The sequence below is a fragment of the Neomonachus schauinslandi genome, chromosome 12 (assembly GCF_002201575.2).
Source record: "Neomonachus schauinslandi chromosome 12, ASM220157v2, whole genome shotgun sequence".
NCBI classification, from domain to species: domain Eukaryota; kingdom Metazoa; phylum Chordata; class Mammalia; order Carnivora; family Phocidae; genus Neomonachus; species Neomonachus schauinslandi.
The window spans coordinates 37,860,108-37,879,120 of NC_058414.1; the positions used below are offsets into that span (position 1 = coordinate 37,860,108).

At 39.3% G+C, this 19,013-nt stretch overlaps 1 protein-coding gene and 1 long non-coding RNA gene across 3 annotated transcripts in view; one reads left to right on the forward strand and one right to left on the reverse strand.

Annotated features, from left to right (window-relative positions):
* The first annotated feature begins 1,238 nt into the window (after nt 1–1,238).
* On the forward strand, nt 1,239–12,628 carry LOC110579947. Its single transcript, XR_002480293.2, has 3 exons — nt 1,239–1,257; nt 11,927–12,008; nt 12,556–12,628. It is a non-coding gene; the product is annotated as an uncharacterized LOC110579947 (long non-coding RNA).
* The window catches only part of PON2 (paraoxonase 2), a 27,497-nt gene continuing 15,003 nt past the window's right edge, over nt 6,520–19,013 (reverse strand). Inside the window, exons 3-9 of one of the 2 annotated variants that reach the window (XM_021689574.1) lie at nt 17,815–17,870; nt 13,575–13,740; nt 12,908–13,034; nt 11,215–11,415; nt 8,638–8,719; nt 7,768–7,896; nt 6,520–7,148 (exon numbers count right to left, since the gene is read on the reverse strand). In XM_021689574.1, coding sequence (XP_021545249.1) covers nt 6,990–7,148; nt 7,768–7,896; nt 8,638–8,719; nt 11,215–11,415; nt 12,908–13,034; nt 13,575–13,740; nt 17,815–17,870 — 920 coding nt within the window. In that variant the 3' untranslated portion in view covers nt 6,520–6,989. The remainder of the gene's footprint in view (nt 7,149–7,767; nt 7,897–8,637; nt 8,720–11,214; nt 11,416–12,907; nt 13,035–13,574; nt 13,741–17,814; nt 17,871–19,013) is intronic. The other variant, XM_044919929.1, reaches the window with a different exon arrangement.

Sequence of the window (19,013 nt, forward strand, 5' to 3'; positions counted from 1 at the left end):
GGGATAGCGGGGTTCCATGATTTTGGAGCTTGAAAATTGTGTACTGCTTTCTGTTCTAATGAGAAACATCATTTTCTTGTGCTTCCAAACCCTATATCAAGAATTGCATAACTGATGATTTACAGTTATGAACTGGGAAAACAATTCCATCCTTTACACATGAAGAACTCCTAGGACTTGATTTAAAAAAAAAAAAAAAAGCCAACATCCTAAAAGAAAAAAAAAAAAAAAGACAAGAAAGTTCACAGAGAAATAAACACCAATCTCTTTGAATAGCTGAAAGTGTGCTTAAACTCAGTTGTAATAACAGAAGGAAAACTAAAACACACTGGGATATCATTTTTGCAAACATTTGAGAATCTGACAACAAACCTGTTGGTGATACTTTGGGGAAATTCTTACTCATTGCAAAATGTTACAATTCCTGTAGTGGGTTATGAAGTATCTGTCAAACATTCAAATGAAACTACCCTTTGACCCAGATTTAACCCCTTTTGATTCACTTCCAAGAATTTATGCCATAGATACACCTGCACACATACAAAATAAGGTTTGCACACAGTTACTTATTGCAGCACTGTTTGTAATAGCAAGTAATTGGACTGGTTAAATAAACTAGGGCATCCTAGGCAGCTAGCAAATAGAATAGTGAAGATCTCTTTGTAATGATATGAAAACATGTCCAAAAATTATCCTTAGGTAAAGGGAATATGTGGAACTCTGTGTAGTCTGCTACCTTCTGTGACATAAAAGGGGAAAAGAAGAATATATATTTGTATCAGCTTGTATTTATATAAAAATATTGGAAAGAGGGGTGCCTGGCTGGGTCAGTGGGAGGAGTGTGTGACTCTTGATCTCGGGGTTGTGAGTTCGAGGCCCATGTTGGGTGTAGAGATTACTTAAAACTAAAATCTTTTAAAAGTTGAAAAGATACACACAAAAAACTAACAAACTGGTTTCCTGTAAATAGGACAAATGGGACAGGAAGAGACTTATCAACGTGTACCTTATTATCAGTTTGATCTCTGAGACATGTAAGAAGAAATGCCTATGAAAACAGTGACTCGTATGCATAAATTCACACACACGATGTGGAGACGCTGCTGCGATTGCTTCACATGTCAGTGTGAACATTTGTTTCAAAGACAAACAGAACACATGCAACACTATGCTGTGACAAAATTCCAGATGTGTTCACATCCACTCACTTGACCCTGTGCTCTGGATCGGTGTGTGATGGGGCCGTGGGAGATGGAGGTGAGCAAAGGAACATTTCTTGTCGTTCACATTTAGTCATATCAGGTGAGCACTTACAACTACTTATTTGGCACCGAAGACCCATTGCGAACAAGATACCCTTGCCTTTAAGGAACTTACGTGTGGGGTGGGAGGGAGATATATTTTTAGGAGGGAAGGGAAGGAAGACAGAAAAGGAGGAGAGGAGGAAGGGAAAAAAAGACAAAGTAAACAAATTGTTTCGGATTCTTTTATGGAGTGGTCAGTCAATTGTGGCCACAAGAGAAGACAAAGAGGCTCCGGAAGAAACAATGTATTGTATTTACAGGTCCTAGAGACAGGAGGCGGGGCACACCATGCAGGGCCCCCTGGGAAAGACCCTAGGGTGCTCAGGAGGCAGAGGACAGGAGGGGAAGGTTTAGGTTCCTGCCTTACTGGGGTTTCCACAGGAAAGGCAAGGCAGGGCAGAGTGAACAGTTGAGGTTTGGCCAGTGTGAATAATTTCGGTGGGCTCTGGGCTATAGGGGTGGTCTCTAGTTGCCTGGCACCTGGCCCTGGGAGGATTACAGCAGAGGAATATGGTCTCCTGGAGTGTACGCACTAAATAGAGGGGTATGGCTCTGGAGTGGCTGGTTTGCCTTCAGAGACATGCTCCAGGCTCAGCCCTTTGCTGTCTCTAAGAATTGGAAAGGCTACTCTCAAGAGGTGACATTAAAACTGAGCAGGAGGAGGGGCACCTGGGTGGCTCAGTGGGTTAAGCATCTGACTCTTGATCTCAGCTCAGGTCTTGATCTCAGGGTTGTAGGTTCAGGCCCCGCATTGCACTCCACACTGGGTGTGGAGCCTACTTAAGAAAACAAAACAAAACTGAGCAGGAGGAGGAGGAGGAGCAGTCCCGGGGAAGGAAAGAGTTTGCTCGTGTACGCCAGGACACGTGCAACACCCGTGTGGCTTTAGCAGTTCCGGGGAGAAGAGTGGTACCAGATGAAGTCGGAGGAGAAGCCGAGCCCAGATCACACAACACTTTGCAGGCCTCCTCAAAGAGATTGGATGAGCACAAAGGTTGTAAGCGGGACATGACATGATCTGAGTACTTCGCTACCGGGTAGGAAATGGCTTAGAGAGAGCAAATCCTGGAAGAGAGGAGCCCACGGGGAAAACCCTTTCGGGTAAGAGGTAACAGAGGGCTCAGGTAACAGAGCTGGCTGAGAATGGGTTTGAAATATCACTTGGAGATAGAATGAGGTAGTTTCTGATGGTAAGGACAAAGACAAAATCAAGATGACTGCAAAGTTCAAGCGGGCAATGTTAATTTTGGAGCAATCAGCACTCAGGTGGTATGCCAACCACTGGAATGAATGAGAGAGAGAGGAAAGAGGAAGAGCACCCAGTTCTGGACCCAACAGAACCATTACACTTCTATTTTGAACAAGGTGCAGGAACCAGCAAAGGAGGCTGTTAAAAAAGAAACAACAGACCTCAAATTGATACCTAACCTAACCTAACTGCCTCTCCCAGGAATGTAATCTTAACCCAAAGTCTGTCTGGAATTAACCAGTCAATACTCGTGAGGTCTTCTGCCTGCTAGACAACTGCCATTCTCCCAAAGAAAGGTGACCTTGCCTGAAAAATCATCTCTTGGCTAGGATAATTTCCTTGTTCCACTGCCTTCTTCCTATAAAAGTCTTTCAGTTTGTATAGCTCATCAGATCTCCTTTCTATTTGCCAGATGGGATGCTGCCCACTTCATGATTCATTGAATAAAGCCAATAAGATCTTTAAAATTTACTCAGTTGGATTTTGTTTTATAACAAGGCAAAAAAAATATTATTAGATCATTTAACTAAATTCCTCCAGAATGAGTATTATCCTGACTTCAGAGATAAAAGTTAAGATAGACATCTGTGACAAGGAATGAAGAGTATCTCTGTGATCTGATAGCAAATGATTTCCAGAAACAAAGAGAGACAATGCAGAAGAGTGTATTTGGGAGACCAGAGCAGAGAATATTTTTAATAGAGTGCTGACTACCAATATCAATGCTAGAAATGATAGAAAAATCACCACTAGGCAACTCCGATATAATAATCATCCAGGCAGGAATCATTAAAGGATGCTGCAACCAAACAGAGGAAACGTTTTAGGGAACAGAATATTCACATGGACTTACAAATGGAGGGAAAAAATAACCTCGTTGATCTGGTGGTTACCACCTGAATCAGTCATTCATATTCAGCATCACAAACAGTGGAACAACCTGCCCACACATTCTGATGCAATGCGATTACTTGTCAATTATTAACAAGCAACAATATTAACATTATTTGTTAAATATTCTTGTCAAAATTGCTTAGCCTGAATCTAATCGAGCCTTGAGTAATTTTACAGGAAACTTTACAGGAAACATAAATGATACTGACTGAATTAAGCCAAAGACTCTAGGGAGAAACAATCAGATAAATCCAGAATGCAGGGCCTTCCATAAGATCTTGCCTGCCCTCAAAAAAAGTGTCATGAAGAAACAAAGAAATGACAGAGCAACTGTCCCAGATTAAAAGGCAGTGAAGAGACACAACAGGCAACTGAGAACCTTGACTGGATCCCAGATCGGGGCTGGGGATGGGAGGGCAAGCAACTATGAAAGGCATTTGGATTATGTACGGATAAGCAACTATTAAAGGAAATTTGAATTCGGATCAGGTATCAGGTGGCATGACAAATGCATCACGAATGCTCTTAGGTGTTATGATTACACGGTGGTTATGTAGGTGAATGGCCTCGTATTGAGAGGCTGCAAGCTAAAGCATGCAGAGGTGAGGGTTATGATATCCCCAACTGGCTTCCAAATAGATTCTCCGAAAAACGCAAGCCTCTATACTTGGAAACACAAAGCAAATGTTGCAAAAAGGTGATTTGTGAATATAGGTCACTGAACTACTCTTTTGACTTTTCTCCACTTTAAACTTTTCAAAAGTTGTGTGTGGCAGGGGGAAAGTAGGTTTCTCCAAATTATTTCCTGATCACATTTCTTTGTTGAGTTCCTTCTAATCACTCCATCTATCTATCTATCTATCTATCTATCTATCTATCTATCTATCACCTAGCTAGCTAGCTATTTTCTCATTTGCTGAATCTCCCACTAGAATACAGGCATTGTGTCTGGTTCACCATTGTATCATAATGCCTAGCTCAGGGCTGGCCACAGAAAAGCCATTCAGTGTCCTTAAAAATTTTTTAAGTGAACTGAAAGTTATTCTCTTTCCAATAGTAAAAATTAGATGAGGTTTTTTTCCCTCTTCTTCTCAGCCTTCTGCTTTATGGAATAAAAATCCTGAAAACCAGGAGCAGAAAACTAAGAGAGCTGTTGGGGCTCTCTTGACCCTGTTCCTTACACACTCAGAAATCCTTTTGTGGAAGGCCAAGTGAGTAATTAAAATTATGAGTAGCCCAAGAGAGGTGGGAGTGGGTGGTATGGTAGTGGGTGCCATTTCAGTCTTCGTTGTTTTGCCAAGGAGACACTCACCAGCCTGGTTACGTTGTGAATCCAGGATAGGATTCCAACTGAGCAAATCATAATGAGTTTAGAAGAAGGATTAGCCTTAGAGTAGTTATCATTAATAATTAATCTGTATACAAAAGGAGAAAAAAATACTGTATTACAGCTTTTATTTAATTTTCCTTGTTCCGTGTATTAGGAATTCAGGTTCACATTTAACTGTTGTAAAATAGTCTCTAATAATTGGAAAAACCAAAAGGATATTCAGATAAATCTACTGTCACTGAACAGGACGTCAGGTTAAAAAGCAAGAAAAACACTCACACCCCTGTGAGACCTGTATCCACCTAGTGGTGACATATCCCAATTGCAGTTTTAGTCCTTTTGAGTGACTTGACTTCTTAATAACCAACCAAATTGTTAAACTCAATACTTGATCACAATAGGATCATCATATATAAATGCAGTCTTTATGCTTAGATAAAACAAAATCCCTGACCCATAGAGGCCAAAATTATTTCAAAAATTCTTTTTGTATTTCTAAGATAAATAATACATGAGCTCATTAAAATTATATTTACTTTTGTTCAAATAAAATTTCTAACAAATACAATAGAAAACAAGTTTACTTTATACCTACTGTATTCTGCTACTTTTCATGAATGTAGGTCTTTAGATGGTCACTATTATCATCCAAAATCTAATATGCTTCTTGGTTTTGGATCTCTAGTGACTAATATTTAATTTTGCTTTATTCGTCTGTGACATATTTTTTCCTATGGATAATGAAAACAGCAAAAAACTAATTATTTTAGCATGAAAGAGTCCCAATATACATTAGTCAGAGACTATTTTAAAATGTAAATAAAAACACAGGTCATGTAGACAGTGGCCAAGGTTAAGAACAGTTCTACAGTTATGAAAGGATTCATCGAAAAGCAGAACTCGATACCTAAGAAAATAGAAGGAACTCTACAATAGGTAAAAGAGTAAATAAGGAGATCCTCATTAACTCCATGGCAGTGCCTTCATGTGGGTGACCTTTCAGCCTGTGGCGTCAGAACTAGATGGGGAGCCACCCCTCACTAGGTGTGTGACCTCGAACATCTGTGAAATGTTAACTGTTATGTAGTATCAATACCTACTCCCTCAGGACTGTAATTAGGACTCCATGAGATAACGAATGTGCCATTTTTAGTGCATTATCTGGCAAATTTAAGGAACTGGCAAATATTGTCATGATGATGCTCTAAATGGAAAAAAAAAGTATGAGAAGCGAAATGCCTTGGTAGGTTACAATGGATAGAAACACATGCAAGTCTCTCTGCAGGGCTTAAGATAATTTTACAGGACACTTAATGAGTGGAAAGAACTCTCCTATGGGAGGCAGACACTCTTGGCCCTGACCCCAGCATTGCTAGGGCTAACCATGCGGCCCAGGACAGCTGACTTCATCTCTCCCGATGAAGTTCACAGTTGTGTTCAATGGGGAGGTGACATGACCCGCCGGCTCCAACCTTTTATCTCCTCTCTGTTGGCAAGGTGGGCTGCCATTAAGGAAGAGAGCTGAGGGCACACTCCATACTCACTGAGAATTGGAGTCGCTATATTTAGTCGATGCTTTGCTCCATTTTATTCAAATAAAGAGCTCATTTACATTCAGCTTTCAATGAACGAAATTACAGCTGCCCCGCCTGCCTATCCCAAGGAAAACCCCACAAAGAAGGGGCCACTTTCCCATTCCCCTCCCGAGGGCATGCCTTGGGAAGGAAGCGACAGGCCAAATGCGGATTTTAGTTAGCCTTTAATAGAACTCCAACGCATTAACAGTAAACAAAGACGTAAGTACAAAACATCCAAATGTTACCTATCAGTAGTTCTGAACACACACAGTGGTCACACTGTTGGAGCTGAGGTCACTCACATTTTCAGGAAACGCAGTCTACCCTGTTTCGGTGGAATGCATGCTCTGGCAATTGGAAGGCAGAGACGAGGTTCATTTTGTTCAGTGAATCCACTTTACTGGAAGCAGCTGTCTTCTCTCTCCTTCACTCCACATTTTTAAAAACTGTCCCTTTGCCTTTTATGTTAAAAGTGCTATCAGAACTGAAGGGGCCTTTCCTTACCGAAATAAAATTAACTATACAGGTCACACATTTCTGGGCCCATTTTGCCGGTTAAATCCCCACACAATTAGCAATTCATAGAAAATTAAGTGTTAAAAGAAGTTAGCACACTTGCACGCCAAAAGTATGATTCAGAGTTCACAAAACAGGGCTCGGTGATATAAAGTGCCTATGAGCAGCTTCCTATCATATACTGAGGCTACAGAACTTCCCTGGAGGACAGATCCATTGTTGGCATAAACTGTAGTCACAGTAGGCTTCTCAGATAGAATATTCTGGATGCGTAGAACCTATTCAGGGGATACAGAAGATTAATACCGAACCACCATACACCCATGTCACTCAATCGCCAATAATCCCTGTCTTCCACAACGACACAATGATTAAGAGGACATGCTGTTGAAAACAGCAGTTACCAATCTTTTTAATGTTTAAATGAAAGTACTTGTTTAAGCCTTCAAAGAAAGTACTTTCTTAAACCATCTAGCTACTGCATGCCAACACAGGATTTCGGGTTATTATAGTAATTGAGCATTAATGGAAATACTTCCACGCTACGCTAGCATGAACAGAAGTCATGTCATGTGGGGAGCTGACAATAAGCCAGGTATTTAAAAACATTGCCAGTCTACCACACAAGGAGGGCACATGTCTTTAAAGAAAAGGCCTTTTGACTAGTTTCCACCATAATTTAATACATCAAAAGATTATCTTTCTAAAAGTATTTGAATAAGTGAAATTCTGCCAATTATTGGCTTAAAGCACTTACAAAATCACTGCATAAGTTTATTGTATCCTTGGTTTAGAATTACTAAACAAACTGTCCCCGTGACAGTTTTCTGTATTATTAGTTCAAAAGGACTTGGACAATTAAAGTTGAAAAATTAAGGTTTAAAAAAATAGAAAAACCTCTGATGACGGAGGATTGTTCGGGTCATAAATGAAGAGCTTCTGGCCATTAGGATGACAGCCTACCAAGATGTCCCCCGAGGAAGGATCGATAGATAAATTGTCCACCAGTGTATCCAACTTGAGCACCTTCCAAATGAAAAAATGTCGATATCTAAATGACTTGAGAAACTTGATTAAATAATTTAGGGCTAACCTTTCTTGCCTCTCTACACGTGGGAAAATTATACACAGCTCCCTGCTTCCACCCTTTTAACACCAATATGGCTTAAACTAAATTTAATAAACTGGTTTAGAGCCACTTTTCATCTTCCCTGAAATTAAGAAAGTTAGGGTGATGATCAATCTCTCTAAAAAATGAACTCCTTTTCCTTTAAAAGATGCACAATGATCAGTTAGCTCAAGGAACTCATTCAAAGCAAAATAGGAAATTCTTAATCAATCTAAAATATGTGTTGTCAAGCAGGAAGAAAATAATAATGGTGTGGAACCCAATTTCTACCTTCATTTATTATTGAAAGAGCTGACAATGTGCATAAATCTTCATTTCAGAATTCATCTATTAGTCTTTTCAATTGTGAAAATTCTTATTGGAATTCATTGGGTACCATCAGTACTTCATGGAATGGGCTCTAAATCTGATGCAAATATCACTCCCAACCCTCCTCTGCATGTAATCAGTCGGTCCTTGTGATTGCTGGGGACAGGAGGCTTGGCCTGTTGTAGGGAGGTAATATTTAAAAACCCAGAATAGCAACCCTGGCATCATATTCTGTTCTAAGTGAAGTACTGTTATAATACAGTGTAACTACAAAATTACAAAGTATAATAGGTTAAGGCCTACTTGATATATGAAAATAAATATTTTACCTTCAATTGAGTTAAATTCATATTAGGGTGTCTTTCCAAAACATGAATTTCATGAGCCAGGATATCAGCAACGTAGATGTACCTTCACAGAAAGGACGCACTGGTTAGAGTTTCATGCCAATATAAAGCTTCATTAATACAGTATGGAAGAATAAGTCTTAATAACATTCCAGGAAGTTAATCAATGATGGGCCCTCAAGGAATGCTTGATAAAGGTCAATTTTTATTTAAAAAGGAAGCTTCCAAAATCAATTCATTATTGCTACAAACAATCACGGAATTGTTAAATTATTTCTCAAAAGGTTTGTAAGGGGAAAAGTAACATAGAATATTATTTTGAATATAAAGTCTGATATTTGCCACCGAAAGGACAACAAACCAAATGTCTGGCTTCCGAGAAAAAAGCTTTTCTATTCCACGATATAATTTGATATTTCTAGGAATCATCCTCACGTAGAAATATATGGTGCAGAACAGAATACACTTTATTATTTATTAACAGTCCTTCACACTTAATAAAATATTTATTAACACACTGAGAATTTTCAGAGTAAGAGGTATTCAGAACAATCTGTCTACATCTAGGGAGGATGAATTAATGGACTACTTTACGGTAATTTTACTCATTGAATTGGCCGTTCCATGGCAACTGTTCTATTGCACAATTATCATGTGTAAAGCCATGAGCTCAGTATGGTGACGGACATAAAGAAGAGGCAGGCTTTTCCTAAAAAGTTTATAGTGTGCTGGGATGATCAGACTGGTTTGTACACATGAAACAAATAATACAGCATGATTGGTAGCACGAGAAAGATTTCAGGCCTTAGAGACTGAAGAAATATCTCACTCCTGAGAACACAGAAGGCTTCACAAAGGAAAGGCATCTGCAGTGGCTAGGGAAGGAGAGACTGGATTTGAGGAAATGAGGACAAAGCACCTTCTAGGCAGAAAAAAAACATGTGAGCAAAGGCACAGGGGCAAGAATGAGAGAGGCATATTTGCAAAATAATGAGTTCTTTGTCTAAAGAAGGGAAAGTATGAAAACGGTCATAAAGGGAGGTTGAAGCTCGCCTATTAAAGCAAGTCCAACCCTTTAGCTTGCCTCGACTGGATAAGCAATTGGGTCCCACTGAATTTTTAGAATAACAAAGTGGCATAATAACAAATGGTCAGTTCCATTCAACAAGTACTGAGCATTTGCTTTGCACCTGGCAGGGCTCAGCAGGAGGAGTCAAAGATGAAGCCGGCCGAGCCCCCTCTTTTGGAGGGCCTTAAAAGCTGGTGGAAAACAGAAAGACAAAACTGGCAACAAGGCAGAAAATGTCAGTGGACTGAAAACAAGTTGGAAGAAAGTCTACTACTCTAGCCAAAGAGGATGAGAACTGAAAGCGCGCAGGCGTCAGTGGGAAAGGAAAGGGGATGAGGACGGCTGGCTCGCGGGTTGGCCGGGGAGGGTGAAAGAGAAGCAGTTTGAGCTGAATCCTCTCTCATTATTATTGTTTGCAGCTCGGGTGCTGGAAAGTGTGAGTCTCATAATTGAAAGATGAGAGTTGGGGGAGAAAAACAGATTTGGCAGGAGAGTTAGAGACAATTTAAATGATTCTCCACTCATCTTCTATAATCAACAAGAAAGAAGAAATTGTGTCATGAAAGAAGACATTTAGTTGTCAAGGAATGCCAAATTTATTTCACGTTATATTTGTAGGAGTTTAAATTGTTCAGTGTGCTAAGGTAGCACAAGGGGAAGTTAATAAAATTTAATATCCTTTCTATATGTTATGGTTGGACGTATAGAAACAAAGAGATAATTTGGGAGGGGGGCAATTTGGCAATATCTATTAAAGTTACAATTGAAAGGGGTCACTCTTTGGGTAAGTGGTTCTATTTTGAGGGATTCGTTCCATGGAAACAGTTGTACAAATGTGCAGAGAGGAAGGGCTCAGAGCATCACTCTTAGCCCATGCCCAGTTGGCATTCAAACCCAGGTCTGTCTGTATCATCCCCAAACCTGAAGATGGATCATGCTGCAATGCTCCCTTTAGGAGTCGTTCCTTAAAAATATCTGGAGAAGCTTCAGTGGTAAATGAGAAATACATTTTTTATAAAAAAAATATGAAAAACAATGTATCCATTAACAGAGAATTGGTTAAATTACTTTAGGATCATCCCTATAATGGAATAATAATTATACAAAGGTATAATTATTTAAAAAGAAACACCTACCTCACACTTTAATAGGTATATGTAAATATTATCCCACGTCATAAAAATTTACATTTACAAAATTAAATTCTACAGTGATATATACCAAAATTTAGATATTGTATGTAAATATATGTGTGCTTAGTATATATTTTATATTACATATAAACATTATATCTATTTAATAATATTTTATACAAATAATCAATGTATATAATATATTATATGCATATATTATATATATTATGTAAGTCATAGGCCAAAAAAATATCAAGGAAGCTTCTTACATTGGGAAAAAAAAAAGCAGCAAAGTGAAGAATTTGACCCAGCACCACTACTAAGGAGAAAGGAAGATACTCTTATAAGGAATCATACTTTTTATCAGGTGAAATATTGATCCCATTGGCTGCATCAAATCCTTCTGCTACCACTTTAACTTCATTTGGACTGTAGTAAACAACATTTGCCCAGTGTAAGTTCAAGTATGTTTCCAAATACTTTAAGAAAGGATCAGAGAAATAGTGGTCATTGGTGGCATAGAAATGTGCTGGTCCAACAGCTATGATATCATTCACACTGAAAGAGAAAAATTAACATGTGAGAGAAAATAAGAAGCCAGTTGGTCTCCGTATTAAAGATTAAGTCTCTGGAAGGCATACACAATCTGTGCTTTAAATTTTTGGTAAGAGGTTTCCCAGGAAAAGCTCAGCTAAAAATCACATGGCTATAGTCATATGTAATCTACTATAATATGATTTTTCAGAGAACAATTCTGCATGATAACAGGTAATCTGAAGACAGGTCATTTAGCAATTATGGCAGGACTCTTATAAAAGAAAAAAGAACTTGGTGCCAACAGGGTATGTTTTTTGACAGCAAGAAATGTAGGGTTTAACAACAATATGAAAGGATACAGCTATCTAGAGTATAGAGCTGGATAGAGCCTCATTGGCTACTGAGCTGGTTAGGCTGTCAATAACATTTACCTAGCTTTCATTTACTCAGTTGCCGGATTTTCCTTAGTTCCTCTGCTTAGTTATTAAGTCAAACTAACGTTGACTGTTCAAATTCTAACTGACTCACAAAGCAGACCTGCCGAGAATGAACGGGCACTCAATAAACACCTGCAGAGAGATGGATGATGAAATTGCCACAGTACAATGCTTCAGGTGAGAGATTTATATGCTAAAAACAATTACATTTTTAAAACCAGTTAGGCAAGGGCGTTATTAAATTTAAATTCCAATTACCCTATGCAAAAATTTCTGAAAAGAGCTGCTTTCTTCTTTGTTAAATGAAAAACAGAGCTACAGGGAAGGTGAGTCCCCTCTTCCTGAAAGAGCACCATGATGCAGAGACTGCCTGGACAGTATTTATGCTCCTACTGATTACAAAGTGCATTTTTTGGAAGAACTATTGGAAATTATATGCAGAAGCCCTAGACAGGGATGGAGAAATTTAAAAATATTCACCAAGTTCAAACTAAAAGAAGCAGTAGGCTAACGCAAGCTGAGCCGGGGAGATACACATGACTCTCTTTTAGCCACATTATCAACCGGCTGAGTGTTCTGGAAGTAGGAGTGACCTGCTTCCAGTCTGAATCCCTCCAACTCTGTGTGTTAGCCCCCAGGTACCACAAGCCCGGTGGAAGCACTTTGTAGCAGTCCATACAAAGCACACTGACTTCATTTAAAGCAGGCTACTCTTCCTTGGCAGGACAAACTATTATGGTTCGGGTGATGAGTCATCTGAGATGGAAGTTGATGGCAGGGAAAACAGGGAGGCTTGTCTTCTGCTCCCAAGATGGCCCTGAAGAGCAGCTCGCCTGTAATGTGTAATGTGTTTTATCATTTCTCAAGGGAGTCCTCATAGAACCCTGATTATTATGAGTGACACTGACTTTCCCCGCTCTACAAGGAAACCACACACACACACACACACACACACGTATTTACGTATGTGTATACATATACCTATTTTAGCTCTTATCAAGGCTGAGAGGACCATCATGAGGAATTACATAGAAATGCCAGAGATAAATTGGAGAATGAACAAAAGGGCGAAGTACCTTGGGAAAAGTTCATGTCTGATTGTTTTTAGATGCAAAAGGGAATTATCTTCTTCTTCAAATTTAAAAATTTCCACTGTATTCTTGAATTCTGGGTGGTTTACAACAAAGAGATAAACTGTGTCGTCTAAAGAATTGAAAGAACAGAGTTAATTTACAAGATAGAACCATAGGACCTCTGGGCAGACACTGACATTTAAATACCACAGGCGGGGAAAGGTTGAATGTATAAGCTGTTAGACGACCTAACAGATCATTCTTCTTCCCCGTCCTTCCCATCACTGTCTGGCTGGTGTTATTTCTGATCATTGGTCCCCTGACCTTTAAGAAAGAGTGTTTTCCACTCCATATACAGAATTCATGAATAATCTGTTTATAGTTTAATTCAGAAATATAGCTTTTTTTAAATGCAATAATCACATATATATGAAAAAGGTTATGAAATCTAAACATTCTCCCAGGTGTTAACTGTTAGAAATTCCAAATGTAGCCTAAGTTGCTGCTAGCTGGAGAGGCAAATGATCAACTTATTTGTATGAGGAATACAGAAATAATTCATGAGTTAATTGTTCTTCTCTTTAACTACAGATTCGATCCAAATCTATTTTCCACAGTCATTTGCAAACCATGGTAAGTTTCTCAATGTGGGGAGCTCATCAGCTCTTACCATTGTCTATGAAGGTGCTGATACCATGTGGATTGAACGAAGCTAAATTGAACCCACGGCTGATTCTTAATTCCAGCGCCCTCGGGTTTTCTTTTTTTAGATCCATCATTAGTATCCCTCCAGGCTTATCTGGGGAAAAGCTGTGGAGTCCCGGACATTTTAAACCCTTTTCAAAACAGAGGAAAACGTTAAATATAGAGGAAATACTGAGGCTTCAGTGTGTTTATGGGCTAAAATGGGTTGTATAAATAAATGATAAATGGAGACTTTGGTTAAAGGTGGCGGCATTACAACGACAAACAGCAAGAAAGAAGAGAGGACATGTTGGAAAAAAATAGGAATTGGGGGCTGGTGAGCTGCAAGATGAATAGGAATTGATTTTTCTGAGTTGAGGCACAAGACTAGGGGTGTAGTCTCTTAAGGGATAACCAGAAGGTTGGTGGACTGGTAGATACCAAGCAGAGTTGGGGGGGGGAGGGGAGAAGTGAAAGTTTACACTCAAGTCCTTGGCCTGCCCTTTGCTCCTAGAGAGCCCAAAGTCTTGGTGAATGGTGTCAGTCAAGACTCCCCTCCTTGTCTCACACCCCTGATCCAATCCCTCAGCAAATCCTGTTGACTTCACTCTGAAAATATATCCCTTCATAAGGATGCGAACCTTTCTCACCACTTCGGCTATGACTGCCCTGGTCCAAACCACCCCCACAATTATGGCAACAGCTCACAACTAAATGCCCTTACTGATTTTTTCTGGCCTTTCCCTAAGGAAGACCACCACCAGCATCCAAATTTTGTCAGATGATGTCACACCTCTGATCAAAACTCCATCTCATTCAGATTACGAAGTGGAAGTTCTTCTGATTGACTAAAGGCCCGGTATGATCTGCCCTGCTCACCCTCCTCCACCTTCCCCACCCCAAACACTCTAGGTCTCCTCCCTCATCTCCTATTGGCCACATGACTTCCTTAATGCTCTTCAAACCAACCAGGCACACTCTCACTTGAGGGCTTTTATACACACTGTTCCCTCCGCCTAGGAATGCTCCCCGCCCCGCCCTGCCGCGCCCCGCAAGATCTAGGGCTGCTAGATGCTTTATGTCTGTGTCAAACGGCACTTATAGCTGTTTGGCATAGACGCATATTTAGACATACATAAACGGCAGCCTGACCACACCTTCAGCTGTCCCTCTCCACTGCCCCACCTTCCTTCACTTCTCGTTAAAGTGCTGCTACCATCTGACACAGATTCATCCTCTCCCCATTGCAACGTGAGTCAGGACGTTGTCTCATTTGTTCACTGCTACATCCCAGCGCCTGGAGCCGTGCTTGGCATACGGTTTGTCCTTTCCCCACTGATTATCACCTTTATCATGTACAAGATCCCTTTGTATACTGATCTGTTTGGGGACCTCATGCCTATTCCTGTACCAATATACCCCTCTTTAATTACTAGAGCTTTATTTATATATACAGCCAATATATTTATGGCGAGTCCCCATATCCCACACCTCACTGTTTTATTTCCACCAACCAGTCCTTAGATACTTCTGCTCATTGATTTTTCTGTATAAATTTTGAAAATTAAGTTGCTGTTCTGAATGGAACATTATTATTGTTATTTTTTATCACTATTACAGTTTCTACTTGGTTCTTCCTTGTGCACGGAAAAGCTGGTGAAGTTTTACATGTTCATTTTGAATCCAACCATTTCACTGAACTCTCCCCGTGGGTCGAAGAGTCTGTTAGTTGAATGTCTTGGATTATCTAAAAAGCAGGTAATGATGATGTCTAAAAATTATGGCAGTTTTGCCTTTTTTTCTACCTCATATTTCTTTTTCTTGTTTTATTGGGTTATGAAGAACTCTAGTAGATTACTGATGGTTATAATATTTGGGGGCATTTTCTTCCTTTTCTAAACATTTATGGGAAGGCCGCTAATGTTTTACCACTAAGAATGATGTCTGCTGTAGGTTTCAGAGAAATTACCTTCCATTTCTAGTTTTCTTAGAGCTTTCAACCAGGAATGAAAGGCTGAATTTTACTTAATGTTTTCTCGGGACTCACCGAAATAATCTCGGCCTTTTCTCTTGTAGATTTTTTTAAGGCATATTTTATGCAGATTAAAAAAGTATACAAAAATTAAGTCTCACCTTATGCACAAAATTCAACATAATAGAAATTATCTCCAATTTAAAAAAATTCATCCAAATGATAACACTTCAAGGCTGGCAGGCTCAGTAAGCGGAATAAACCAGAATTAGGCTATCCCTACATGGCAGCGCCACCCCAGTGGCCGATAATCTCTATTTTGTATCACTGTCCCATAAACAAGAGCATGACTTCAAGGCACAGAAAGCTCTAGCAGGGATGGTGATCACTATTCATTTTAATGCTCCCTATCATTTAAATCTGTTTTTTCTTTTTTTAAAAGTTTTATTTATTTTTACTTGCAGTAAAATACACATACCAAAACTGAACAATCTTCACCATTTTAAGCGTACCATTTCGGCGGTGTTAAGTACACTCACATTGCCATTTAAATCTTTCTTATATTCTATTTTGTGTCATCCAGTTCTTCACGAAGTGTGATGTTGGTTTTGGGCTGACCCTCATACCCATAACCGTGGAACAGGATGGGTCAGACGGGCTAACATGCTTGGAAGAGGGAAAGACAGCTGCAGTGAGATACACGTTACTCGTTTAGAAAGGAGTGAATTCTGGGAAACAGGAGAGACAATGCTGAGTAATTTAAAAATCAGCAGTAATACAGTGGGATTGTTTCTAAATCTGAAAAAAAGAAAAGACAGTCAGATAACCAAGGAAGGACAAAAAAGCTGAAGAAATTCTATGACATGACTATAAGACCATTGTGGCAGTCATCAGCCCCTTCGTGGAAATGACTATAGATTTATGTGCTTGGAGGAGACCTCACTTCTCCTAATTCAGATTTACTCCTATGGGGCTTGAGATCTCGAAACATGTGAGTTCTGGATTACAAAAATCTCTGAGAATACCTCTTTTGGGGAAAAAAAAAAAAAAAGGCAAGTGATTTTTACTTTCCTCAGGATTTTTGCGTCTCTAGTTACAAACAGCTCTGACAAGGAGTCCCAGTGTTTTCTCCTAAGCCTATACACATGTGTAAGCATGTGCTTCCAAACAAACTGACAGTCCTACCAGAAATATCATTTTACTCATTCTGTGTAGGTAATTACATAACCCTGTCTTTTGAGACTGTATTTTAAAAATTTAATATAAATATTAGGTTCTTGCCCACGCCTACAATGTTTCTTTTTTTCCCCTCAGTGTTAACAACCAGCTGCTCAGTGTTCCACCTAAAAACCATCAGGAGCCTGACTGGTATCCTAACCCTCAGTCTCCTCTAAGCCAAGTTCTCTCACCTTTCCCATAGGCCTGACAACTGTTTTATTAGCGCTGTGACTCTTCGAAAGCATCTCCATGCTTTTCACACCTGAATCTCAGAGCCTGAAAATAATGGATGCTGCGGGGGAACAGAATCATCACAGGCCGCCTTCCTCAAGAAAAGCCAAACCCATGACGATGCAAGGACACTCCTGGGGGCCCAAGCCAGGGAAGAAAGGTGGTCAGAACTTCTAATCGCCCACTTACACAGTTTTCCAATTAGATGGTGACTGGTGTAGGCCAGCACACAGGCGAATCAATTTTACAGTCTGTCTAATGTAGGCCCAGGGAAGTGGTTATTTTTCAGCTTCTAAGAATTAAGGCAAAGGTGAAGGGCATAAATAAATTCAGTTGCTGACTTTCACGAGAGGCTATTCAGGGGGAAAAAGAAAGAAAGAAAAAGCCTTGGTTTAGGAAAGTTGGTATACTGTTTGAAAGTAAACAATAACAGCAAGAATATGAGCTTAAAATTGAGTAATGGAAAGAGAGATAGATGCTGTATTTAAAAGAGTATAATGGAGTATGGAATATCCACAACAATGCCCCAAGTATGCTTTTTAATAAGAAACTTTTGAAACACAGATTGCATTGAAATATTTTAGTGCAATGCAGTGGGGACATGAAGAGCAATTAATCAACTGGCAAAGACTTTTTCATCTCTACATTTAGATTTTCCAAAATCCTGTTTAAACTGTCTTTTTTTTTTCCCCCAGAACATATTTTTGAAAGTGAGGAATTTAAAAAACAAGTTACTGCTCTGCAAGGCTCATCAAACTCCCCTGTACCTCCTCCACTGAGACTGGTGAACGAAGGAGATACTCACCACACTAAGGAAAGCCAGACCATTGGGAAGTATGTCAATATCATCCGCACCAGCTTCTGTAAGTTCAAGAAATAGATAAATGTCACATTCAAATTCCGTTATTTGTTAGATATAACTGGGACTTAGTTTACTTTATCAGTGCCTGCATTTTTAGGAATGGTCCTTATTTTTTCCAAGGAACCAACCACTCTCTTTAATACACGTCAGTCTAAATCCCTTCCTGCAGTGAACCTCTGACTTTAAATGTTAGATATTTTATGTTTACTCAAATCAAAGTCAAGTAATCACTACATTTCCAGCTATAATAGAGAAAAAGTTGACATCTGTACACTCTTATGATAAACATCCAGATGTCTGTACAAAAGTAATTGACATCAGGGGAATATTACTTTCAGAGAGAAGGGCTCCTAGTCATTTAACCATGCAAATATTCTTGTCCCTTCCTCTGCTCATTCAATCTGAAGCAAACACAGACATTTCTCTCATTAACAGAGATAAAACACCTGGGATTATATATTCCCTCTTTAAAAAACAATGTCTGCTTGTTCTCATAAGCAAAGAAAGCTTTCCATTTAATCTTTAAATTTAGGCTTTAAACTACAGAAAACAACCAGCAAAAGAAAATTAATGAAAAATACCATGCACCTAAGCCAGCGGAATCTTCTAACGCTTGTCTCTGAGCAGGCTACAATTACTATTGATTGTTTATTGATTGCCTGCAGTCCACTCCACACAGCACAGCAAATAATTAGACATAAGACCTTCCCAGTGGTCTCACTGTGTAAATTCCACAGACAGATAATAGACCCAAACACAAGAAAAGAGGAATAAAAATGGCTTAGATTAAGCCAAATCATGACACATTCTTTGAGTCCACAAAATCCAATCTTCCCCTTTAAGGCCTCTCCAAAGGCTTTCTCCAAGATTATTTCTAGGTTGTCAAAAACAAACAGCATCTAAGCAGCCATTTTGGTTTTGATTCATGAGTTTGCATTTGGCTCATTGCCTCCCGTGTTGCTGGCTCTATCATAGTGGAGAAAAGCAAAAGAAAATACAAATGCCAAGAAATTCACTTTGTAAAGATGACTGCAATCATGAACACCTGCAATTCCTGTTCCTTGGCAAGAAGGCCATTATGCCAGGCGTAAGTGTATATATATATATATATATATATATATATATATATATATATATATATA